At 33.3% G+C, this 27,624-nt stretch overlaps 1 protein-coding gene across 1 annotated transcript in view; it reads left to right on the top strand.

Moving 5' to 3' along the window:
- Nucleotides 1-3,600: 3,600 nt before the first annotated feature.
- LOC136987505 (reversion-inducing cysteine-rich protein with Kazal motifs-like) overlaps nt 3,601-27,624 on the top strand; it is a 28,337-nt gene continuing 4,313 nt past the window's right edge. The window contains exons 1-17 of the mRNA XM_067285242.1: nt 3,601-3,727; nt 10,599-10,651; nt 10,732-10,815; nt 10,889-10,925; nt 10,993-11,075; nt 12,263-12,350; nt 12,756-12,941; nt 13,180-13,313; nt 15,485-15,631; nt 19,905-19,998; nt 20,067-20,343; nt 20,418-20,551; nt 22,712-22,849; nt 22,928-23,119; nt 23,190-23,297; nt 23,377-23,458; nt 23,528-23,617. Coding sequence (XP_067141343.1) covers nt 3,646-3,727; nt 10,599-10,651; nt 10,732-10,815; nt 10,889-10,925; nt 10,993-11,075; nt 12,263-12,350; nt 12,756-12,941; nt 13,180-13,313; nt 15,485-15,631; nt 19,905-19,998; nt 20,067-20,343; nt 20,418-20,551; nt 22,712-22,849; nt 22,928-23,119; nt 23,190-23,297; nt 23,377-23,458; nt 23,528-23,617 — 2,009 coding nt within the window. The 5' untranslated portion in view covers nt 3,601-3,645. The remainder of the gene's footprint in view (nt 3,728-10,598; nt 10,652-10,731; nt 10,816-10,888; nt 10,926-10,992; nt 11,076-12,262; nt 12,351-12,755; nt 12,942-13,179; nt 13,314-15,484; nt 15,632-19,904; nt 19,999-20,066; nt 20,344-20,417; nt 20,552-22,711; nt 22,850-22,927; nt 23,120-23,189; nt 23,298-23,376; nt 23,459-23,527; nt 23,618-27,624) is intronic.

Below are 27,624 nucleotides of genomic sequence, written 5' to 3'. Positions count from 1 at the left end.
CGCGCCGCATGTGTGCATCCGGCTTAACTATAGACTTGGGAATGCGGGGAGAGTTCTTCCTGCCTGAAGAGGGAGAAATTGTGCTTTCCGTTCGTGTGTCCAGTCAGTGCTGACCAGAGTGTGTGGCTGTGTGACTGGCAAAGAACCAGTGTTGTGCTTTTATTAATTTATTGTCGGGTGCCTGAGTGTTACTCGCTTGTGGAGTGCCAGAGCGTTACTCGCTAGTGTTGGAAATAAATTTCAAACAGTTTTGTTGTTGTGTTATAAATAATCTTTGTACTGCTTTAGACCGTGTAAACGGGAACATTTTAAAACATTTTACAATTCATACGTAATTATAAATTAGCATAGGTATACTTAATTTAGCTTCCGGGACTGATGTAAACGTAATATATTGGAAATGTTTGGTTAAATATTAGTCGCTGCTAGTTTTAAATTAGTTTCCACGTGTCTGTTAGCCGGTTTCTTCTTTTAATTTTTACTAAATTCATTGCGAAAATACTATTCTCATACATAAATTGTAGAAAATAACGTTTGAATTTTTGCCTCATACTTTCACAAGCCGGAAAATTGATATATTTATTTATATTTTATGCCACGCGGGCCGCAAAAAATATTACTGCGGTCCGCGGGTTGCCCAACACTGATTTACGTACCAAAGTATGTCTGAATATCAGTAGGTCTGAGAATCGGCTACTATCTATTTTTCATACCCCTAAGTGATAAGGGTTGTTGACCCTTAACCTTTTTTTTAATTTTTGGACAAAATTTTTTGTTTTTATTTTTCTATAATGTGGCATTAAAAAATACATACAACCCTAAATTTTTACCCTTTTATCACCAACCCCTATTTTTTAATAGCCATTTTAGTAATTTAATCATTTTTCATTCCGCTCGATAACTGATCAATTATCATCTTTTTTGTATTCAGTTTCCGATTAGATTGGCATTTGCAATGACTATCAACAAATCCCAAGGCCAAACGATGTCTATTTGTGGCTTAGATTTGAGCACGCCATGTTTTTCACACGGACAATTATACGTGGCATGCTCTCGAGTGGGTAAACCATCCAGTTTGTTTGTGTTAGCTAAAGATGAGCTAACAAAAAATATTGTTCACGCTATAGCATTAAGAAATTGATATTGTTTGTTAGTGTTGCTGTCGTAATTAATTAATGATATATAATTTTAAAAAATAAATTATAATAACTTAAAAATAATAATGTTTGGCATTTGTTATTTTTATATTCCCTCATCGTTCACAACGCTCCATGCCTATTTCACGCATATACCACATCCTTACACACTTACAATAAGTTAGTTATTTTTTGTCTACACTAGAAATTACCTAGAAATAATTTATATGGCAAAACAACGTTTGCCGGGTCAGCTAGTATTTATTTATATTTTATGCCACGCGGGCCGCAAAAAATATTACTGCGGTCCGCGGGTTGCCCAACACTGATTTACGTACTAAAGTATGTCTGAAATCAAGTGAATGGCTTATTTATTTTTCTATGTACAGTACATCTAAGACACACAACACATGTTGAAAGTGAATTAATTAAATTTAAGTTTAATAATTGTATTTGTTAGACTTATGGATATGTTTTATGATTATTTGAAGACCAGGAGAAATTTTTGTCGTTTGTCAAATTTGGATTACCAAACGAAAACATCAATTATCTCCACATCAGATGTAAATTAATACTTCTGATAAAGCCTAAAAATCTCAAGATATTTTAGTTATCAAGATTTTTTAAAAGAATAAATTAAAAGTTGTTCTGAGTATTATTTCACGATTATAGTACAGGGATCTGCGCCATAGAATCGTTCATCTTATTTTTCTACGAGCACGAGCTCCATGATGGTCGAGCTTGATCTCCAGCTGGAGCTAGGAGAGTTTCCTCAATTTATGGTAATCTCTGGTAAAACGAAGGCGCCGCTAGGGTAGTTCTATCACCATGGTTCCCAATTAGTGGAACGCGAACCCCTGGTGATACGCGAAATTGCATGAAGGGGTACGCGCGGAAATCTAGAATCGGTCGATTTAAAATTTAAATGCGTGAGATGAACCAATCAAAAAATAATGGGTGGACCATCAATTTACAACATGATGTGGAATGTACAAATTCGTTTATTTATAACTAAAAATATTCTCGAAATTTCATCCAAAAAATGCATTTGTGACAATACCTAAATGAAATTCTTACGCAAGAAACAAAAATCCTACAATTAACACAATTTGTATTCGCGAAATTAACAGACAGAATTAGCTTCGAATTTATAATATTAGTATGGATTAATATGAATTTCTGCTATAAGGGGTACCCGAGTTTTAGCTCTTTCTTGAAGTGGTACGCAGTAAAAACTAATTGCGAACCACTGTTCTATCAGAAGCAGGGGCAGCACTGAGTGTAAGACAAAAAGTGCTATGCCGTGGATATTTTGTTGCCTGCCGATTTACAGCAGCTATTTCTGGTGTAATTGCTATTTGTTTAAACTACTGCGCACAAGAGCGTAACAAGAATGGCACCGAGTTGCCGCGCAGATAATTGTACGGCATGGCATAAAAAAGGATTCGGTATAGCCTTTCTCCGGTAAATTTAATATAGGCATAACTGCTCCGTTGCAATGTCGTCGGTTGGCAATCAAGAACTCGTAACTGCTCCCCAAAAAATTTTTCTGGAGAAACATTAAACTTTCTTTACCAGTCCGTTAATTCCTACGTTGATTTTTTATTTACGTATTTAACTAGGTTTAACTCGGGTTCTACCACAATTTTACACATCACGGGAAACGTGCTTCGTTATCCGCTAATGCCGTAATCTAAATTTGAGCAAATATTGGAGTTGCCAGGTTTTGATCGCCCACCGATAGTATGGTGGTGTTTTTCTTACGTAAACCCGTCACTCGATGGATATTTGACGAGTAATATACAGAATTACAGTAATTTAATTAACTTACAGTAATTTCCAATAGTCCGTTTGCGTATGCTTAATAATAATTTAAGGAATGTAATAAAAACATTTGATATTTCAAGCTGTACGATAAAAGTTTCTTTGACTTTTCTGATGAACGGAACTCAAATCTTAATCATTCTCCAATCTATTTTTTTTTTTTTTTTTGCCATGGAATCTGGTTCGAATAAAGCTCCTTCTCGGAATTTCTAATGGATTTGGTTAGATAATGGCTTTTTCGTAATTTTTGATTAGTTAGGTCGTTATCTTCCATTGTAGAGAGTTCCAGTTTAAAGCCCAATGATACTGTTAAATTCGTGAATAATCTTTCGCTCTTTCTGATTGTAGCAAGCAGTACAAAATAAAGGATGAGTCGGAATAAGGAATACCTTTTGGTTGTTTTCAGCATGATCATCCAGTGTAAATATTGAACGTACTGTACAGTACTGTAATATATATATATATATTTAATAATCGTGAACAATTTTTAAATTAATTTTAATTTCTCGTCGTATTGTTTTGTACGTCTTTATCTGACTATTACTCACCCCGATTTCGATCAATATTTTGATAATTTTCTTATCTCCTTTGCTATTTCTTCGGCCAACAGCGATCAGTTCGTTTATCGTCATCGATTAACAAGTAGAAGATATTCAAATTTGTTGTAAACACGAAAGCAACACTCATGGCTTCTAATAGGAATAAAATCGAACTGTTTACACTTGTCATATTTTTGTTTACACCTATAGAAATTCTTAACGGTCAAGGTAAGAACTTTGATCTTCTTGAATACTTTCTCCATAAAAACCTTTTGTAATTTATACATTTCACTTTTTAAATTATCGTAATTGAACCTATAAACTTATTTTAGGGACTTTAGTAAATATTTAAATGTTAAATCTAAATATCCCGAGAATGTAAAGTACCCGTAGTTTTGCTATCAAAGATATTACAGTACAAAGATTTCTGATAAACTTTGTTAAAGATAATGAAACATAATAACCTATTGTCTTATAAAATTATGTAAATAATGAATTCATTTAAGGAATATTCGTAACAGTTTTTCTAAAAGTGAAAATATCATATTTGTATGTAGAGTTCATTGTGAATATTTTTAGGCTATATAATCTTACAAAATAATTTTAATATGGCTTATTTACTTTTATATTACAAATTTTTGTGGGTTTTAGATCTATATTCGAGCTATAAAATGTGTTAATTATTTAAAGTATAATCGATGCTTATATTAAACGAGGAGATGTTTGTCTTGTCTTGTATCGGTTAGGTGGGTGGGCATCAACTTCTAAGCTATATCGCCCAGTGTAAAATGTGACGTAATTGTCACGTAGCCTAATAGTAGTTGTGTGCGTTTACGGTGGTCGTTACGCGGAGAATAATGCCTTCCGGGAAGTTTTTTAAGGGTAAGTGGCCCGTATTTGGGCGTTAGAGACGTCGGAAAATCCCGAAAACTCCACGTGGCCAGCCAGTCTCGATCGGACGCCAACCCACGAACGAACTCCCAGTGTTCGGGAAACGGAACTGCTTGGCCACTGGTGGGCTTCGTATAAATGTCACACCCATTCTGAAAATCGTCTTGTGGAAAATGGTTGTTGCATATAAGAATAAATTCAGTTTTATGTATTTTAATTTTTATAGTTAAATTTATTATGTATTTGTTTTTTTCCTGTATAGGTTTATTTTAAAATAAAAAAGTTCACGTATTTCAATAGTCCTAAATCCGCTCAGCCGATCTAGGATTTTTTATGAACTTAAGTATTTACTAATTAATTAATCGTTTAGGAGTACATAAATACAGGCTGCTTAACAAATCGCGAAGATAAGAATAAAGATAGCCGCGTAGCCAAATCTTGCCTGTAGGATCCGCGTAGAAAACCACTCGGTAACTCATAATTGCTCGACTGTAGTTCCTGGTGGGATTCGCTATCGATTGTTCGACGTAGACGCAACGTCATCGAGAGTCGGGACACTACAGCCAGCGAATATTGGACCCGTTGTCGCCAGTGAAATAAAAATAGATAAATATTTTTTATAAGTTCTTTATAAATCATTTTACAAAGAGGGAAGAAAGGCTTGGTTTTGAGAGTAGAAATGAGCTCCTAAAAATATTGTAAATGCCCATAAGAAGTAAACTTTTCATTAAGTCAGACCACGCTCGAGATATGATACGCGACTTCCATCTTCCTCTCAACCTATAATCACTAAAGTTTAATAACATCAATGTTCACATATACAAGTTATTACGCCATATTTCGTTACTTACTTAATCTTTAACTTATCCTGAAATAAGCGCCAACAAACACCCACCCATAAACACAAACGTAAACACGAAGGGCGATCAATAGCAGCTCCCAAACCATATTGGCTAGTAACCACGGTAGTAGTTTACATTAGAAAGCAACATTGTATCGTCCAAAACTCAAATGATTTCGTTTCAGTATCCATTATTTGGTTTTATGAATAAAAATTTAGAAGTTGTGAAAGAGCGCGTTAGTGTACACGAGGATGTGAGTGTCGTGTCCAATTCTTTTGTATTTTCCGGCTGCTATATATCGCAGAGGGAAAGTATGACAAACGGTCAAAAGATGACCTCCCAAAGACTTTTACATTTTTGGACTCGGGAAATCTTGAAACGTCGAGAAATGCAAAAAAGAAAAAAGAAAAGAAAACTTCGGGGATTTTTTCCTGTGTGTATGGATGTTAGTGTGAGGCACGATTTTGTTCACCTTGTTTGGAGCTTAATAAATCCTGTGCTTTTCGTCGAAAATTTCTGAAATTTTGCAGGGAGGTTTTCGTATTCGTGGATTCAACGCTAATAAATTTTGGTGGTTAAAGATCGACAGGGTGGGGAGAGAGAGCGGTTCGGATTATGAATATTTTACTCGTTATTAGCATTTACAATTTTTTTATAAAACCCGTACCCCCCTCAAAATTAAGCTTTTGGACATTTTATAATAGTTAAAAATACTGTATAAAAAAGTTTTTTTAAAAAAAATATCATAACAGATGGCGCCACACACACAGTTTTAAACGTTGCCGGAAAAGGTAAGCAACTCGTTGCTGGAGTTTTTGAATGGTAGTCGACATTGTACATTTTTTCGTAGCTACATTGAATGCTCTGTCGTCGAGAGAATCTATTTTAGATTAAATTTTATAGTTCGGATCCTTTTAAGTTTTGTCTCTAAAATCGCATATTTTAAAAGCAGAGATTCCTTTATTACGATACTATCGATATTACAGGCACCGCCATCTTTTTCTATCTTTCGTCGTCGTTTCCAAATGCCGCGCACGTCCGTAATGGCGGAGACGCTTTTAACGAACGCACCTAAAGTCCAAAACAAATACATAAAGACGTCACAGATAGCAGTTTTCTGACATTTTGGAGGTTCAGTGAGTTTCAAAACATCGAGATTCGAAAAATTCGGAGGACCAAATGTGACACGATTACAATTGATATATAATAACAGCCGGGAAATTAACAGGAAAGTAAAAATTTCAGACGATAACAATACTTTCTCGTCTTGTTATAACTGCTAGGAAAGTATTGACATTAAATACCCTTAAAAGAAGAAAGCGAGAGAATGATTTTTTAGATTTTTGTATCTGTTCCTACCATATGTTGAAAATATATGGGGGTATTACTTCCACAAAAATTTGCCTTTAATTGATTTCCCGTTATCGTCGGTCGTCAGAAATCGAGCTACCGTGTCGTCGGTTAAAACATTTGTAAATACACGGGAAGTAATTTCGGACAATTGTGATAACTGGGGAGAAAAATAAATGACTGATAAGATCTTACTTTGCCTTCTCCCTCCTGGTCGGATACAAACAAATTCTCCCCGATAAACTACTGACAATACTTCGGTGATTCCCACAAGGAGGAATACTATTTTTCAAAAAATTCAAAGTTTTTGCTAGTTTTTGTCAGTATTCATATTTTCTCTTTTGCTCTTCCAGTTTTCACACTAAAGATAATCTTGCTTAGTCTCATTAAAACTTATTTAAATCCTCTATCTACGGGCAAATACTTTTAGAACTGTGAAACAAGTGACAATTTCACCAAACTTCAAGTATGTAGTATTTATAGAACACATGCATTTCAGATAACCCCGAAACATGGATAATTGAGATATCAATTTGAAACCAGAAAAGAGAAAGTAGAATGTGGTCATTTCCAATAAATGAGATATAATATTTATACCAATAATTAGTTAATAGACCGACCGATTTGCCTTACTTCCAGACTTATCGGACCGATATTGTACGACGAGTCTGGAAGGACGAGTCGGTTAGCCTACTAACTAATTAATATCAAAACTCAGACAAGAAGCAACAGTCCCAAGATATAATAGCTTAAAATTATCTAAATTTATACTAAACAAGATTTGAATTAATCTTAAAATACGTGTTGAGTCAAAAGTGGCTACCTGTTTTCTCTTGCCAACAATTTTTGATTACAGGGAACCAATGAGTAGTTATTTCAAAGCCAAATGTTGAAAGTGATATTGAAATTATGATTCTCCAGTATCGCAGACTTTTGATTGTTTCTACGATAAATTGCCCATGCTGCACCCGTAATGTGCTTCAGATGCTATGTGCCATCTTGAATGCCAATGAAATTTGGGAACGTGACTTCTTCAAAACAGCTTCAAATGCTATTCTTGGGTAGTTGTAAATCCAAATTCCAAGCACATCCTTTCTGTCTTTCTGACACATTCCGTATATTGTTCTGAAAAGTTGGGGAGTGAAAGTCTTGTTTTCATGTTTTTAATGCAAGAAAACAAAATAATACGATAACAAATAAATATTTCTACAAGATGTATTTTCATATAAGTTTTAAATAGAGAGTATATCCCATGGAGAGATAGACTAGATTGACATAAGCATTGCAATCACCTGGTTAGATTATTATGGAGAAATAGTACACCAATTCTTCTTGAATCTTGCAGCATCAACTCATTGCCAAGGGTGTCGCCAGAGGTGGGGCAGAGGGGCAGTTGCCCCTCCCTAGACATGCGAAAAAAATTATTTAAATGCTAAGTCATTTATTGCCCGATTTATAATTCCCGCGCGAAAAACCCAAGAAGATTATGTTATAATTAAAATAATCTTCTTAAGCTTCTTAAAATTTATGAATTGTTTTTATTTTACCTACATACAATTCATATCCTCTATCAATTTATATCATCTTGCCCCCCCCGGCCCATTGGCTGGCGACGCCCTTGCTCATTGCATCTGTTGGGAGCAATTGCATTTTAAAGTATTCATTCCAATCAAGCAAATAAACTTATATTCCATCCACATATTTATGATTAAACTAGAGAACAAAGAAGAATCTTTCTTTCTAATGAAGCATTGTCAGCCTTCAGAATAATTCTCTATATGTTCTGAAATGTAAAAAATTGCAAGCAGTAGTACAAAATTTAATCTTGGATGAGCCCAGTTGACATAAAAAAAATTTTAATACACATTAAATAAAATTTTCACCTTATGTAACCACTACTTTATAAGTAGTACAGAAATAGAAGACACAACACAATATAAATATATAAAGTCAATTTTAATTAGGAAGCAATTTTTGGAAAATGAAAAAATAATGCAATGAATATCCTTTCTGTTTGCGAGTACGTCGGATTCGAATACCGAGTTCGCTGCAAAATCCTCGTCCCGGCGGCGTTAAGAAAGGTCGGATGCGTCGGTTTGTCGTGGCGTGCGATTTTAAGTCGTTTCCGTACGACTTAGCCCAAGATAAAAATGTGCAGCCTTACATCTGTGTTTCCCAAGTACTCGATACGAGGGATGAGGATTTTGCAGTGAAAAAATAATGTTTTTTCTTTTTACTTTGGGGTGTGACAGGGTCCCTTGGCTCCCACCTGGATGCACCAATAATTTGAAAGATTATAACAGATTGGAATCTTATAATCCTTCTAATACTAAGCAAAGGATTACTATAATAGAATGACTTAATGCAGTATGCCTCACCAATCCCAAACAGCAGTCTGGATGCAGTCTATTAAACTCTTTGCCATCTTGCTGACTCCTGGCCTCAACTTTCAAACTAACTTAATTCATTTTTCCTCACTTAACCCATGCTTTGTAAGTAAAAGAATAAACAAAAATCAATGAATTTCATATGTTCGAGATTTGTAGAATATCCTGTAAACAATAATAATAAGATTTGGCTGAAAACGTTTGTTATTTATTAAAATTTTTCTCAGCAACTTAAGGTGTTTGGTTGTTTGTGATTTAATTTTGCTGAGTGAGTTCACTTCAATAATAATAAGAATGTTTACTACGCTAAATACATTTTTCCTGTATTACACAAATTACTAAAACAGTTTTAATGACAAAAAGAAATTTTTAATGAATATTAACAAACAATAAGAAAGATTTTTACTTAACAGTTTAAGCTTTATTACTTATAAATTGAATAATAAGAATATTTCAATTATATGATGTTAAATTCTTAAAAAAAGAATGAATAAAATATAATTTGTTTTATTATTTCTAAAAAATCAATCTGTTTCAATCTTATTTGTTTGAAATTTCCATCTTACAAAAATTCAAATTATTTGAATCTGTAAAAAAATAGTTTTTTGATTATTCTTTTTAATTTTAAAAATACATAATGATTATTGTTATTAATTCCAGAGATGCAACAGAATTTATCCTGAAAATATTTCAATTAATATTAACAATTTGCTGTAAAGTGTACCTATGATGGAATTTAGATATAATTTAATGTAGTTTCATATTACAGAAAGTTAAAATTATTTTTTGAATATTAATCTCTAGTTGTTATTATATAATGTATTGTTAATTGTTACCTTTATGTTTAAATGTTTAATGTTTGATTACAACCCTTAAACTGTTTCTAAGCTTGGATCTTTCATTAGATATATTTTTTATATTTTTGAATATGTACAATAATATATATATAATATATACAATAATACATATGTACAATTTTTACTGGGATGTAGAATCATTATGTAGTTTGGTTTTCTTTATTTGACTTTTATATATTATGTGGATTGCTGAGATGTAATTTATTTAATTTTATTGCTTTGGTTCTGAATTGTGTTGTAGCCTTGTGGGTAGATGATTGTTAAATTAATTAATTTCAGTTCACTGAGCATTGTAGACATTAGGATGTTTTAGTTTTAGGTTACATTTCCTAGAATATGAACCATCTGTCCAAAAATATTAAAGTATTTTTATATAATTTTTGTATAATAAAGCATTGTTCTGTGTTTGTATTGAGTTATTGAAGGTGCAGTTATTATTATTATGTTTAAAACTTCACTTTTTTACAAAAGATTTTTACTTTATTTAAGAGAAACTATTGTAATATATCTTCTGTTGTCTGATGAATTATTATTTATCTTATTTTGAAAACTACTTATGTTAAAAATTTTTTTTAAATGTTTTGAATCATCAAAAACAAAATCAGTGATTTAACTTTTAAAAGTAATTATTTGATTTTAAATTTAAATTATGAACAAACTTCGGTAACAGGTTTGAAGAGTTTGTTAGTATTCTCCGGTGTCGAGTTAACAATGTATAGTAATTTAAATTATGAATTAAATATTTATTATTCTAAATAATTTTTTTGTACAGTTCCGGAATGTTGCTCGGAAGTCACGGGAAAATGTCGACGTGACTGCGAGGAGGTATCGACTTGTCGACCGAACGGTGTCTGTTTGAGATTAGAAAAAGCATAATCTATTCAATTAAATGCAATTTATTTTAGATTTCCTTAATAAATATGGCTCTAAATCCAGAAGAAAGAAAATCCAAAATGAGAAATTTACATGCCAGTTGTGGAGAAACATGGGTACAATTCTTAATCTTTATACAATGAGATGTGTGACTTTTCATATTTAATAATCATAACAAATATTTTATAGACTTTCTTCTGGAATTGCATGAACAGAACACTGCAGAGTAAGATGTTATTTTATGAATATGAATTATTTTATTTATGAATATGACAATTTGATTTTTATTATAGGAATAGATAAAGGGGAAAGATGGTATGGTCGTTCCTGTTGTCATCTTCCTAAAACTCAAGTGTGCCAAATGCAGTGTCTTGAAGTAATGAATTATTATTTAGGAGACTTTGTCTAGTCTCACTTAGTATTATTTATTGTGTTTTTATGAAAGAGAAAAACATTTTAGATAGAATTCCAAATATGGCTCATTTTTTAAGTTAAATGAGCCAAACAAAATTGCTGAATTGTTAAGTTATTGGAAAATAACTCATAAATTTAATGCTTTAGATAATTATTGCATGATCTCTCACTTAAAGAACCAATGTTTTTATATACTGGAAATTGAATGATTAAAGTTAATCTAAATAAAATATTTGAAAGAAATGATTGACATGGAACATGACTCAAATTCATACTTTTGCAAGTCTGACATTATCTACCAATTATGTCTTTTAACTTAACACTTATGTACGGGATCTGGCCGAAAAATGGACAATTATAAATAGATATTTATTATTCTTGCAGGCTTGTTAGGGAAGCCAAACCTACTTTAAAACTTTTAATTGCAAATGTGTTTTACTCATTTGAGCCAATCTCAGCCAAAAACCATTACAAACTTTAAGAATATGGAATAAAATTTATTTAAATACAAAATAAACAGAACAAATATTCAAATAAAAAGAATAAGCTGCTGTTAATTTTACAGCAAAATTGTAATAACAGTTTCTCCATTCTAACTGTAAGGATTATAATTACATGGTTTTTAACTTTTTAAATATTTATTAACAAATGTTTATTTAGTAGATTGCAAACATATTTTGCCATTTATATTTTGAAGCTGATATTGCGTGAGTGACTCTCATTTATGCACAAATACTCTTCATATCTTCAAAGTGTGTCAAGTGTAGAGTGGCACAACATTTTCAGGCATGAATTTTTGGATTAAGAGTTTCAATATTTTGTAAGTGATGAGTGTGCACTATGAAGATTGTCCACAATATGTTGAAACTCTTAAGATAAACGTTCCTATTATCATTTATATGGTAATTACCCATTTTCCTCAGAGACCCAGTATATATATATAACTTTGGAACTATTTATGTCAATTTTTATTTCAGATATTTGTAAGTTAATGTATATTGATTTAAATCATTCAATTTTCTCCAAAACTGTAACATTACTTATCTCTAGCCCAAAATTATAGCTTTAAAACAGCCTGAAAAATAATATGATAGTTTTATTTCAGTAGATAATATAAGTAATATTTGTTATAAACTAATTCTTTTACAGACCAATTCAACAGAATTTCTATCATCTTCATGTAAAAGTTTAAAAGATAAGAATGAAGAATTTTTTAAATGCATTGAAAGACAAAAATGTGAGATTTTAAATTGCATTTTTTATGAAAATTTTAGGTAGAACTGACATATTATTTTAATTACCAAATTCTCTTACATTCAATGACTTTCTATTAGTCTAATAGGTGTTTTTATGTCCATGTGGCTGTGTTGTTTAATATTTCCTGTTTTCTCTCCTTTTTATTTACTCATTTAACTATTTTATGTGTTTTTCCATTAGATATTTTCTTTTTAGTAATTGTTTTGTTTCCTTCTCTAACAGCTACAGTATGCTTTGGCATAGCTGTTTTGTGTAATCTGATATATTTGTTTACTGTTTAAATTATATAAGTTTATATAACATCCCAAGCTTAATCTTCATGATTATCAAAACCTTTAACTGTTGGGTTTGATAATTTTTTAATTTAAAATAATTTTTTTTCTAGATGCAGACACGTGTTGCAATCATGCTACTACAACGGCTTGTAAAAATATTTGTAAAACTGCATTTTCTAACCCTTTGCCGCTAAGCATGGAGATAAAATCTTCAATCTTGGATAAGTGTAATGATGATGTCAGAGAATGCATTAAAAAAATTTCAAATTTAACTGTTTCTTTCAGCATTTCAAAGGGTATGCAGTTTTTAATAATTGTGAAATTTCAAAATTATAACGAAACTTTATGGACACAAATGCTTCAAATTATATCTACAAATTAGTCTTAATTGATTAACCATGTATTAAAATAGATTGAATTTCTTGCATTACGTTTTTAAAAGTTTTTTTTTTTATAATAATTTGCCATGATGATAAGTGAAGATATTACCTAAACTAACTTCTCTAGTTACATACCATTTTTATTATCCTGTAGATCCCCGCTGCTGTGAAGGAGGTCATACTGCTCAATGTAGAGCTTCGTGCCGACAAATTTTATCTCCCACTGTTCATAGAAAAGAAATAGTAGACATGTTATTGAATAATGGCTGTGACAAATCAAAAGCAAATGTATAAATTTTTGTTATAATAATTTTCAATTAATATGTTGTTATGTTATATACTGTGATGCCTTGTATTTGAAATTTAATTCATTCCAGGAGGTAGTTTTGAGTCAACTGTTCAAACTCAAAAGCAGTTTGCCCTGTTAAAAATAATGGAAAATGAATTAATCCATTCCCACATCCAAAACAATACTCATTTTGATACACAGTAAATACACATAATTTAAGGAAAAAATAATAAAATTAAATGTCCTAAATTACAAGTTAAAACATGAAAACAGTAAATAAATTATACAGATATTTCATAATAAAATAAAAGTTGCACTTACTGTATGTTAGTAGAGAGTGATAACATCCTATTTCTTAAGGACACTGCAGCTTGCTTGGCTTACAAATAATCCTCTCAGAGATGATATTACCAGCTGACTGCTTCTTATTTATTCAGACTTATTTGTTAGAGGAGCTTTTCCATCTCCTAATAACATGCAATTTCTTGGAGGTCAACTTTGTCATGCCTTCAACCCTATTTGCTACTTTTATTACTTCTTTGTTCTTAAGAATGGTGCTGTTGATTTTGGCATCTTAAACTTGCCACCAGATCTGCTATATGTGTACCACTTTCATGCTTTGTGATAAGTTCCTTTTGCACCTGAAATGTCAGTAGTACAAACTTCCTAGTAGTACAAATTATTAACCATCCTAGAAGAGTTGAAGCATGAAATCCTTAGATTTCATGCTTCAACTCTTCTAGGATGGTTAATAATTAGGTAGGAGTTACATATGTCACCAAACACACCAAAAATAAAGCAATACAAGGACTGAAAACAGATGAGTGTAATGCAGGTGATGCTTTCATAGTGAGAATTACAGAGGAATTGAGCAGATTACAGATGGCATTTATACAGTGAACATATTTTTTGCTATTCATGAAGTTTGAACATAGAAGCATCATTTGAACTTTAGAATGTTTGAAATACAAGATGTCACTGCATTTATAAGTATTATAACAAATCAGTATATTTATATAAATTTTTTCTTAATTTTTACTGATCATTATCAACTAAACTATAGGTACTTTTAGAGATCAATAATTTTTTCTAATATATTATAAATTTAAGAGCTACAAATGGAAATTATTTTTTCATTTACAGTTTTTATTTCTATTTATCAGGCTAAGCTTATGAAATTTTATTTGGCTTGATTTGATACGTTACATTATTAAAGCGACACTCTAATTTACTGCAGCACTATTCATAGTTCAATAAGCAGAGTGAACTTAAACAAAATTAAATTTTTCTTATTTATTGGAACTAGGGGTGCAGTGCAGGCATTGGAAAGAGTGAGTTATGAGATGCAATTGCCTAAGGATGTTACATGTAGTTGTATTTTACCACAATGAAAGTCATTAAAATTATTTTGGTCATATATTGCCGTGTCGATAAAGCAGCACAATTTTTGGCAGGGAAAAAGATGGTTGTTTCATTCCCTCCATACTCTGCTGGCTTAGTCTGATATGAATGAAACTGCATGGTCAGTGTGATCACTGCCTACTGCTTTCTTTTTATATTCACGGCTTCATTTCCCTTCATAACTTTGTGCCTGTTTCCAAAATTTTTAAATATGAAAGGACATCTTTTCATAATCACTTATCTGTTAACATATTATTTCTTAACTTTGCTCGTGCCATTTGTTACATCTATACATAAATCCATTTAGACTTATTAATGCTGCAGTGTTACAAGAGATACTACTTATAAATTATTTGTTTAGTGAATTTAATTATGATATATAAGTATCAAAAAATTTTAACCCTAGTGATATAAACATTCACAGAACTGTTACGAGCATACAACACTTTGTCTGTTTAATAAATATGTATATAGAAGTGAAATAATCCCCATGAGGAAAATTATTTAGTACTAGAGTGTAATATCATTTTTCATCTTTCCTCCATAGAAATAGCTAAACCACATTATTAATCAAATACAGAAAAATAAGCGTGTGATTAACATTAAACATTATAATTTGAGTATATTAAGTTGGTCAATTTTTGTTGGTTGTTGCAATATTATAAACTAGATATTTCAATTTAATCAGTATTATATTTATTCTAATTACATAGATTTATTAAGATAAACTTAATTTTATGTTTAACTTCTGCTTTATATTGCATTTTAGAAAAGATTATGGCAATGCATTTATATGAAAGAAGAAAAAACAGAGGAAAATATTAAACCAAACAATAGTCTTCTTGGTTTGGACAGGCCAAAATTACAATGTTGTTCCAGAGCAGTATCAACAAAATGTCAAAAACTCTGCACAGATGTAAGTCAAGTTCTTTTGATTCATTAATTATCATAATATGGTATATCAGATGCATAGCATAAGCTGTTAGATCACGCGAGTGCATGGCCAACGAAAGGACAGGAAATACAAATAAAACAAAACTTTAATTTTATAGAAAAAAACAATTATTAACAAAACACTTTTCCTTCTCACGTGATGATATTCAGGATTCTTTTACAACTCCAACTCAGGACCTCGCACACGTGTAGACGAAAGAGTAGACAAAGAAAAAAAAACACGTGGTTCACACAAAAGAAGCGCAACTCAATGATAGTGAATTACAATGAGATGCTAACCGAAATATTATAAACTAAGACTAAAACTAACTTACAAACTATAGAGAGGAGAAAAAAGAGTTAGATAGATATAGAGAAGTATATGAAAGAAAGTATAGGGGGTACCCAGAATAATGATACGTCCTCGGGATCTTCGGGTCGGGGAATTATGTTTAAGACACTGGCTACTATCTTTCTTCTTTTCCAGTCGTATCTCTGTTCCACTGAACGAGCCGTTCGGATTCTCTCTCACCGTCTGCTCCGTCTCAGCTCCTCTTCAAGAATGACCGTTACTCCGTTCGTGTGCCTCGGGGTCTTTTCACTCCTTTGTCTTTCCCCTTACTTCCTGGAAAAGGACTGCCCCACCCGCAAGGAAAGTGAAAATCGAAAGATCGAGAAATAAGGGAAATAAAGAACAAGGAATTGAGGGATTAATGTTATGCTTATGACTATCGCGTATATACAAAATTATGACGTACCGTCACAAAGCAACACCACATTTTGGCACAGAATATTTAGGGGATTACTAAAAGGGGCTTTTTTTAACTGTATTCTGGTTTAAAAAAATGTAAAATTCAAATTCAATCTTCTATTTATTTAGGAAAAAGATGAGTTCAAAATTTACCATTAAAATATTCTACATGAATAAATGCAAAAGCTGCTTTGCTATAAAAATAATAATAAAGTTGAGCTAGGTAAAGGTTGTGGGATTGCGAAGATCCTTGGGGTTGAAGATCGCAGGTGTGGGTGTTTGATTACCACTAAAGAATGGAGACGAACGAGAAATACACTTAGAACTAACTTTATGTACAAAAAATTTTTTATACAATGTCAATGTATCCACAAAGTTGGCACATACGTAGCACAAGGCGGTTCACAAAACAAAAGTCCTTCAGCAAGAAGAGAAAGAGTTGAACAAATCCAATCGGTTCAAAATAAAAAAAAAAACTATTTGCTCTGTGAGGTTATAAACCAGCAACCGATTCACTTGTCTAAATATTATATCATATTTCCGATTTCTTCCTCGGATGGAAACGGATTACCAAAACCAGGAACTTCCACACACACAAAGAGAAGGAAGACTTGTTCACCCCTATGCACACAGCACTCAATCAAAAATCGTTCTTTCCTCAAACACCAGAAACCAGAATGGAACGTTGCCAGCCCCTCACACTTTATATATCGTGCCCTTCTGTAACTTACTGAAGGCCATTTGATTATTCTTTAACCTGTAGGAGATTCCCACTGTGCATATAAGGTGCAGGACACTTTTTTTGGCTAAAACTTGCATCCTGCATGCTGTAAAATATGGTACAAAATTTCTAAAATATAATTTTTGCACAAAGGAAAATTTAATTATTTCTGTTCGTTCTGATTCTTCATTTTGTTAATTTGATTATTTAACAACGATCCTGATTAATGCCTGATGCGATGCCTAATTTTCAATATTATTTTCCTATGTCTCAGTTCTTTTGGATCACCAACATAGTGCTTACCAGAGTAAAAAATGTGCACGTAGAATGCACACTAGGGTGTAGGGGTAGCAAAAACATTCACTGGGGGTCCTGAAAATTGAATTATGCCTCAGGCTTCTCAAATGCTAAATCCACCACTGACAAGTATAGTAAATTATTTTGGTAAAGTTGCCAAGGCAAGTAGTATGCACTAAATAATTCACAAAAAATTCTTAAAAAAGCAATACATTAAAATATGTTTAATTTATCTTTTCTTTACATTTTATGAAAAAAGTATCCTTGAATTGACCTTTATCTGTAGAATTCTTGTCTGCATGAAATATGCAAAAAAATTTCTTTAATTTAAAAAAAATTTTCTTGTGAATTTTTTAAAGGAAATTATTTTATGCCTAAAATACCACTTTTTTTAATACATGGCATGGGTATAAAATGCTATGCATTCTAGAGAGTTAATTGGTAATTGTCTCTTCTCCAATCTTTGCTTTTAGATCAGTTATTTTCTATGTAAATTCTAACTTTCTATATTCTGGTCATCTTCCCATTGATAGTTGGAAGTACGAGTAATTAAACCAGTTCAAGACAATTGTTTTTTAAATTTTCAACTGTTACAGATGCACCTCTGCAATTGGAATATAATTCATCTGTACAGAAATTTAAGATTTTATTACTAGTTTCCACTCATTTATCATATGTTTCGAACTTGGACTATACTGTGATAGGAATAATAATAAGTCAGTGGAATATATTATAGGTATAATAAGTGAGTGGGAACTGATGATAAAATCTTAAATTTCTGTACATATGAATTATATTCCAACTGCAGAGAGGCTTAAAAGGTTTGAAATGCATATTGGAGAATAGAGAAAAATAAAATAGAATTTTGCTGGTGATTGTTCTGTGTCAGGTTTAATAAGTCTATATGATATCTGATTTTGGAAAACTTAAAAATTACTACAGTTAAGATTAAACATGTTTTATTAATTTATATTGTTACAAAATAAAATTCACAAATCAACACTATCTCTAACCTATTGACCGGAGTAAAAATTTGTTCTAAAATTCGCTAACGTTTTCGTTGCCCCTTCCGGGCACTTCCTCGTGCTTTCGATAAAAGACCGTTGCGAGCTGTATATTGACCTTCAAACCTCCTTTTCAGAGGTGTTCAATTACCTAATTCCCGAATTGCATGCGTTTCCCCGTACTATAAATCTTCAACCCGTATACCCGCTTGTCCTCCTATTGGTTATGGATAGAAGACTTAATAAGGAAATGGTGTATGTGGGTCAACAAAAAGATCCTTGGAAATGTGATGAAAGGAGCATAAATCAGACATAGTATGGAATAAATTCACGACAGCACTGTCAATTTACGCCACAGGCCCTGACATCACAGCGGAGTTTGATAGGGCACGTATCATTCTTTCCACCCGAATCAAGACCACCTTAAAATTTTAGAGGCCATGGAAATTTTTAAAGCACAGTGCAAAATTAAGAGCCTCAACTTTAAGGAAGAAATGTCCCTTTCTAAGGCGTGGCAATTCTTAATGGATGACAGCCGGTGATTATATTTATTGTCTTTGATGTTTACCGTTAGGAAGACAAGCAGGTATACGGGTTAAAGATTTATAGTACGGGGAAATGCGTGCGATTGGGGAATTAGGTAATCGAACACCTCCAAAAGGGAGGTTTGAAGGCCAGTATACAGCTTGCAACGGTCTTTTATTGAAAGCCTGAGGAAGTGCCCGGAAGGGGCGACGAAAACATTAGCAAATTTTAGAACAAATTTTTATTCCAATCAATAGGTTAGAGATAGTGTTGATTTATCATCCCAGGGTATCGGAAGGATTAGAAAGTAGATTAAAATTTACAAATTTGTGTTGTAAGATTCAGATATAAAATATCAATAAATGTTTTTGAAACTTCTTTCCTAATTCATTAAATCATTATTTTTAATTAAATGCATTTAAATTTTAAAAAATGTGATGTAGCAGTTTATTGGGAAGCAAGTTCTAACAGAAAAGTTGAAGCAATATTTTAATTGGAAAGGAATGAAATGATTTAACAAGAAGCAAGGAACTTTCTAACACATGTTAATTATTTTTAACTCCCTATAAAATTTGTGAATTTTATGTAATTAAAACTAAGGCATTAATGAAAGATGTCCTACTCCCACTATCATTACAGTTTGATACAAAATGTGGATAAATTCCATGTGTTTGAATAAATTTATTGAACTCTTACTAAAATAAATTTTTCATAATTTTCTTACATAACATAAGATTACAAGAATCTATTTTTCATAAAAATATTTCAAGAATTTTAATAAAATTTCATTAGTAATTTAAAGAAAATTAAAGTTAATTAATTAATCAAACATCTTATTAATTGTAACAGAAGTTAAGTCCTGGAAATTTTATTATAAATTATTTGCTGATATGAATTAATTTATCGTCTTGGGCTTTGTATCATTTGAAAGGTAATTATCATTGCAAATATTTTTCAGATGTCTTCCAGCGATCCTTTGGCAGTTGACAAATTTGAACAGCAGTGTGTCGGACAGATTGTAGAAAATGATTTGTTGCAGTGTCTCGCCGACGGTGAGCAATAGGTTTTATTACATTTTAAAAATATTTTCAAAAATATATTTTTAAAATTAAACATTTAGTGGACGAACCTTGCGAACTGGGATGCGAACAGTTGATGCACTGTACAAATTTTAATGACAGACCGATCGAGCTGTTCAGAACTTGTAACACTCATGCCGACAAGACGGCCAACACCGTGTACTCGATATGGCAGAGGGGGATTATTCCCGTGGGCGATACCAGTTTCCATCTGAACGACATATCTCAATGCAATCCCGAAGGGTGGAAAGCTTTGGCTTGCACTTTAAATTTAAAACCGTGCCAAAAATTGGATGAAATAGCAACAAAAGTTTGTAGGTAAGTAATAAAAAAATATTGTACTCTATTATTCAGTAGCATTTTTATGATTTGTGTGTGTTTATTATTTACAGATTAGATTGTGAGAAGTATTTAATGTCTTGCATTGATAAAAATTTCCTTTCAAAAGGTGAAACTCCTAGTGTTTTCTGTGATAAATTTGCTGCTAGTAATTTAGAGCAGTGCATTTCTTTAACACCATATTTAAGTAAGTTCTAAATTATACTTAAAATTTTTTAAAATATCTTAAATTCTATGTGTATAAATTAGGAAACTCATTGTTTATTTAATTTTTTGTTACTACAAACTTATTGTATCTGTAAGAAAAATTACATATCACACTTTACAAATTGATTGTTGCTATTAATTTTATCTGTTTAATAAAATTGGATTGAATGGAAAGTTTTTACAATTTTTAACAGTGACAATCAAGTTTTGCTTTTTATTAAATGTATCCATTTTATTCATTATGGTTTCTATTATTTACTGTCAACTTTTATTAGTTTGCAATAAACGTATTGATTCTATCTGCTTATAAACTATGTTGTTTCTGTTAAAACAGCCTGTAAATATTTTGGTTTCACGCTTTGTATCCACATACACTTAGGATAGTTACATAGATATTTCTCTTAGTATGAGGGTAATCCCAAATGTAAGGTCTCCTATTTTTTCAAAAATACAAAGAAACGTTTATTTTCAATAACGTTCATATCATTTTAAAGCTTGAACATTTATCTATTTTCTACATAATCACCATTTCGGTCAATGCATTTTTGTAGGCGCTATGGCAATTTTTGTATGCCTATGTTACACCAGCTTGCCACCATGTCGCGGGACCCATCTTGCACACTTCTTTTTATATTGCAACTTTTCCGTTCAAATCCTATGATTGGTGCATCCGGAAACCCCAAGAACCAAAATGCAGACATTATCCAGAGTGATTTGCCGATCTTCATGCAGAGTGGTTTGATCAACCTTTGTTATTGTCTCGTCAGAAATTGACGGACTTCCGCTTCTTTCTTCCTCGTAAATTTCAGTACGATCGGCTGCAAACTCCCTACACCACTTGAGGATGTTTTTGACATCTATGTATGACTTGCCACACACTTCCATCAATTGGTGATGAATTTCAATCGGTTTAACATGACGTGGCGGCGAGCTGGTAATGACATATAGGCATACAAAAATTGCCACAGCGCATAGAAAAATGCATCGACCGAAATGGCGATTATGTAGAAAAATAGATGAATGTTCAAGCTTTAAACTAATATGAACAGTATTGAAAATAAACGTTTCTTCCTATTTTTAAAAAAATAGGAGACCTTACTTTTGGAATTACCCTCGTATAACTTTCAATGATTAACCTTTTCTGTTGCTTTGTATTGTAACTTTTCAATCTTTTTAGAATACACTCTACCACAATGATGGAAAATTTAAGTTTTTTTTAATCTACGGTGATGAGATCATCCCAATATTTTACATGTATAATCACTTAATTTGAAAAACAGCCTTAGTGATAAACAAAGAATTTCAAAAATCTTACCAAAATAAACAGAGGCAAAACTTAGAAATACAATTAATAGTTGGTTTTAAGGCTATATTAAGTTATAAACTCCACAACTTTATTTTTGTTCCTAATTAAATGTGTAATTTTTCTATAAATTTTTTAATTCAAAGTCTGAAACAATGGTTCCCAAAGTGGACACTACCGTCCCCTGTGGGTGATGAGTAAATCCAGGGGGGGCAAAAAGAAGCAAGTAGGTTGCAGGGGCCCGGAGGCAGGATCTTGAGCGGTGACTTGGAGCAAAGGTTGGGGTCACCGATAACTTCCCTTTCCTCTTTTAAAACAAGTAAGAAGAAAAGTTTTTAAAAAATATTTTCAAGCCTTTCTCAACAAGGAAAAATGGATTATGGGGTATTGGAGCACGATTGGATACATTGAGTATAACTTTATGAAACCAAGTGGCTGGAAAAAGTTTAGGAATACTGGTCTGAAACATTAAGAATGTGAGATACTCCATAAAAATATCTCAATCTCAGATTAAGATATTTAAGAACCATATTAAGAGCCAATGCTTTAAATTAAACGACAAGAAAGAAGGACCTATAGTATATGTGAATATATGATTTCATTATTTAAACCATAAAACAGTATATTAATAAATACTCTGAAAAAGAATTTAAGTGAAATTGTTTAATTAATTAACATCTATATTAAATTTTATACAATTTCAATTCTAAATTTGTTGCAACAGTATGCCTGCAATGCAGATTTTAAACCTTTTATTTTCAATTAAAGTTATACAGACCTAAATTGTCATTTAGATTTAATTATTGTAGAGAATTAATATAAAATATTATGCTTTAGCACCAAGCAAATATCAGAATCATCTAATTGAAGTCACCACTCCGTGCGTACCAAATCCTTGCTACGAAGACGAAGTTTGTATAGTGACTCACACCTGTTTATTTGGACGCGGATGTTTACCGTATTCTTGCGTTCCCGGTAATACGTGTTATTTATGTTTTATAATTCTGCATACTTCAATGTATTACGACAGTTATCGACGATATTTTTAAATAGGATGCCGAATGGGGCAAAGATCCAATCTGGTAGTGGCTAGAGGAACTTACGTGCAGTTACCTATGACTCCCGACGTTTATAATATTGTCTGTTATAAAGTTTGTTATTGTAACTTCAAAGGCGAGTTAGTAGATTGTATAAAAGCACCCTGCGGAAACAACGACAACTGTTGGAACGGCGGAAAGAAAATCGGTAAGTTTTAAATTTTATTTAAATGAAAGTAGATTAGCGGAAACAGTAACGTAATTTTATGTAATAATAGCTCACAATACTAGGATTCAAAAAGGCTGCAATATTTGTTTCTGTTATGCCGGAACGTTAACCTGTACGCAGGAAAAATGCCATTCTTCGGGACGGGATCTGGATAAAGGTTAGCATCGATTCAGTTTTTCTTAAGGAAATTTAGGTTTATTATATTTTAAAGTTTTACCTATCTTCCCATCGTTTAGCTTTACCGTGTAATTGTCCGGACCATTACGTTCCCGTCTGCGGTAGTAATGGAAAAACTTACCCCAGCGCATGTGTAGCCAGGTATAAATTTTTTTTATGAAAAATTATCAAATATGGCGCTTTAATTCGTAACGAAGTGGCAATTTTCAGATGCGATTCGTTAACCGACGATCGGTTTGAATTTGGAGCGTGTTTCGATTCCGATCCCTGTAGTCCTAATTCGTGCAGCCCGCAACAAAGGTAATTTTAATACCGTTATTATTTTATTCCATTTTTGAATTGGAAATGCCTTTTCCTGGGACATTTAAGCAAGCCACTTTCCCTCTGACCATTTCGGCTAGACCCACAATGGAGCAGCTGGGACTCAACGTATTTGTGCCAAATCCATAGTTTACTTGAGAATCTAATCTAAAGTTAAATTCGAGCTAAAACTACGGCTATCCTATTATTTACCATTAACAATATCGACGGCCATATTCTGTAATCAGAGTTACACTTAAAATTAACATTGGTATGTCAAATCTAGTTGGCAAAAAGTTGGTAAAAATTACTTCACAAGACGGGGATGGGTTAAAATTCCGAGTAAACACTCGTGCAATTAACATTATTTCTCTCAGCTATTAAAACGTATGACTGATTAATTTAAAACTCAAACACGTGTTTTATAAATTGTGACCGTATCTTACTACTTGGGTTAATTCGATGATGATCTTCCTTCCCTATTAAATGAATATCTTGTCTTTCCGAGCCTTTTTTTCCAGGCTCTTTTTGTTTAGATTTTTATAACAATCTTCAATTGTTTATTCTTCCTTGGCATGACACCCCGAGTACCGTTATATTCTTTACACGATAATTCCTGGGCAGGTGTGTATTTTCTGTTTGGATGAAGTATCGTATTTGTTTTTTTTCTATTGTCTTATAATAATTCCTGTAATACTATGTTTCGGAAATTAGTCAAATTACGACCTGCGTTGCGTCCGATTTGTGTTGATATCTCCTCCATTTCCTATACTCGTGTTTGCTGGCCATCGATCTGCTGTGAAATAGACCGTTTCGCATGGTCCATTTCACAGATTACAAAGACAGACGGTCTCCTACAACTCTACAAGACAAATGTTTAGAGCCTAGGGCGGTGTTCGGTAACCCAGAACACCTAAGTTAGAATTCTGAGTGGCTTATTGGGCGGAGCTAAGAATAGATAAAAGAAGCTAGTGGTGAGAGGAGACCGGCGGTAACCAGACCCTAAACACTGGGGAAGTTCGTGGGTTCACACCCCGGTCAGACAGACTCGCAGCTTGGAGTTTTCCGGGTTTTCTCCTTGCAGATAATGCCTAAAAAGGGGCCAGCTCCCCATAAAAGTCCTACCGGAAGGCATTCTATCTTTCCCCGCGTTTCGTTCGGCCGTCTTCTATAAGTCCAGCTGTTCGGTCGCTTAGCGATCATCCACCGACTCTCGGAGTAAAAGCGAATATCAATAAACTCCAATCGTCAGGTTCCAGGTAGAAGAAAGAAAGAAAGAAGTCAAGCAGTAGTTAGAAACGAGTTCAACATTGCATCATAACTAGACTTAGCAAGAATTCTGCGTTACTGAACACGGCCCTGGTAAACATCAGTTTTAAATTATGACGCTACGGCTAACAGCGCCAACGGCCGGACTCGATTTGTGGTATTTTCTGCTTATAGTTACAGATTCGTTTATTAGTAATTTGTATCAGATAAAAATGAAAATAAGCTAAACTTTTAGATTACTTATAAACGACAACGTCAGCCTTTTCGCCCGATTTGAAGGGTAACGTAGCACGTTTATCGTTTGTTTATCGTACTGTCAACGTTGTCGAACTCGTTACACGTTAAATAAAACGGAGGGTGGTTTAAAATATAGTCAAGATAAAGTTTAAACAGTACGATTTGTGATATACCGGTACAATACTTCTGTTTTCTGTTCGTAATTACAAATTCAACAACGTTGACAGTAGGATGAACAACGATAAAAGCGCCAGTTTTACTCTTCGGATGGGGAGAAAAAGTTGACGTTGCATTTGCGCCATGGTGCGGAAGAAATTGACATAATTGGTCGCTCGGCCTAGACCAGGGATGTCTGTTACGTTATTGACGCATGCTAAGATATGTGAACTCACGATTAATCCAGTCCTTGAACGATATAACAACTTTATTCTTAACAAACTGTTTTCACAAGCTTTACATTGAAGGTAAGCACACCTCGTGCTTCAATGCTACAAAGACTTCTAAGCAGAGATGTACCCGCCGCCCTCCTATAGCCAAATTATAGCCACGACAATGTCCAACCCGCGGGCCGCACTGCGATTCACTTAACATTTTTATGCACCCCACTGCACCCTAAAATTTTAGGTAGGCCTATATTTTTACTTATTTTGGTAAAGTATGTCGTACTACTAATTCTTGTTTCACTTTGATGCCGTAATGTCGTAATTGGTTTTAGAAAACTGTTTTATCTAGAGAACTGTTATGCACGTGGGTTTTTTTAACTCTTTCCGTCCCGTGGGCATTAAGAGAGCCTCTTTTTTGCAAGCCCACAAAGGGGCGGCCGGGTAGGACGGATGGGGCCCGACATATCCGGACGGACCATCCCCCGAAAAATTCCTGGGGATTTTTCGACCCCTCCAGATACGATCTCAGGTCCCCCTGAGCGATAGGCTGCCACCTTGACCGCTTGGCCATCCGGTCGCCTGTGCATGTGTACCGGTACAATACTGTTGCAAACAATTCTTTTCATGCATGAAAAGCATCAAAACTGCTGAAAGAAATAGGTTGAGTGATTCTCATTTAACTATCATTCTTAGAAGTAAGACTAGAATTATAAAAGCAGATATTGACAATATAAAAGGAAGGCAATGTCAAAAAATCGCAATGAATTTATTTTTATTTTGTGTATAATTCTTTTTTACTGTTAATAATATAGTATTTTTTGTAATAATATATATTTGTTATTAAAATTTGATATTTACATTTTGAACTTTGAAAAAGCATATATTTATATAAAGTACCTTTATGGCCCGCTGAATATACCTAAATTTCTAATTTGGCCCATTAGGAAAAAAGGTTGGACAACCCTGTTCTAGACGCTTCTCTTTCAAATCTGTGGTCAGCATATTGTACACACCATGCACTTAGGAAATAAGACATATTTGATCTCGAATGGGGAATTCGGAAACGCCACTGCCCATAGTGGGCGCTCGGAGTTTCGGTGAAAGGGTGATTGATGTTTACGTTTGTGTTGGCCGTATTCGCTTTACTTTTTGTGAGAACCCAGACGGTCCGAAATCGCAAAAAAATGCAGAATCCTGTTGTGAAAAAAATATCGATATTTTATATGAGAGAGAGAGAGGAAAAAAAACTCTTGATCAAAACAACGTAACGAAAAATGTAAACAACGATGTCTCGGGACGACGACACCGCGCGTTAACGACCTGTTAATGTTCAATCCAAAGGTGACACACGCGCTCATAAAGAGGTATAGGTTTGACACAAATACTTAAGAGAAAACTCAGGAAAACAATTTCAGAAAAGGGGGAAAATTGAAGAGATAGAAAAATATCGCGTGATTGTTAAAATTCCAAAATGACATCAATTGCAAACAACGGATTAAATTATGAGTGCAGGTGTTGTGGTTCTATCAACAATCTTGGAGCATAGTCGACAAAGGTGTCAAATAGACACCTCGAATCGGACCTTTCCCGCGACCCGACATGGTCTCGTTTCGTGCTTGAAAACAAAGTGGTGACCAATCGGGAAACGAGGAGAGGGACGAGAGACCAATCCGAAAGGTGGATAGTACACGAGAAAAACGTATAAAAACTGGGACTTCAAGGTCAAAAGGAGTGTTTTTTCGGAATTACGGACTACCTTTTATGGATTAAGCCAACGGTGTGTGAGTAGTGTCACCGCCCGTCACCATCGTCAAACGGCCCTTCTCGTCCGCCCGGGACTGGATAGATCAACCAGCCGAATTCTCACGTTTCTGAAGATCGCCGAGATTTGGAACAATCGAACCGATGTAATTATGAATTCGTCCAAATAAACGGTTTTCCGCATGTAAACACTTGTTGTCATTTGCCTCCTTCGCCACCGTCCACATACACGGGTCCCCTTAAGCTCATCCTGACGCGAGATTAATCGTATTCCCCTTTAAAGTCGGCAAATCTTACACTGGTGTCAGTGAAGCGGGATATTTAAGCCCAGTCTACACCAGTTCAAATCTTACATTT

The sequence above is a fragment of the Centruroides vittatus genome, unplaced genomic scaffold (assembly GCF_030686945.1).
Source record: "Centruroides vittatus isolate TY-2023 unplaced genomic scaffold, ASM3068694v2 scaffold_2342, whole genome shotgun sequence".
In the NCBI taxonomy this organism is placed as follows: Eukaryota; Metazoa; Arthropoda; class Arachnida; order Scorpiones; family Buthidae; genus Centruroides; species Centruroides vittatus.
Note: the sequence above shows the minus strand (reverse complement) of the source record. Positions and strands in the feature narration are given on the sequence as shown.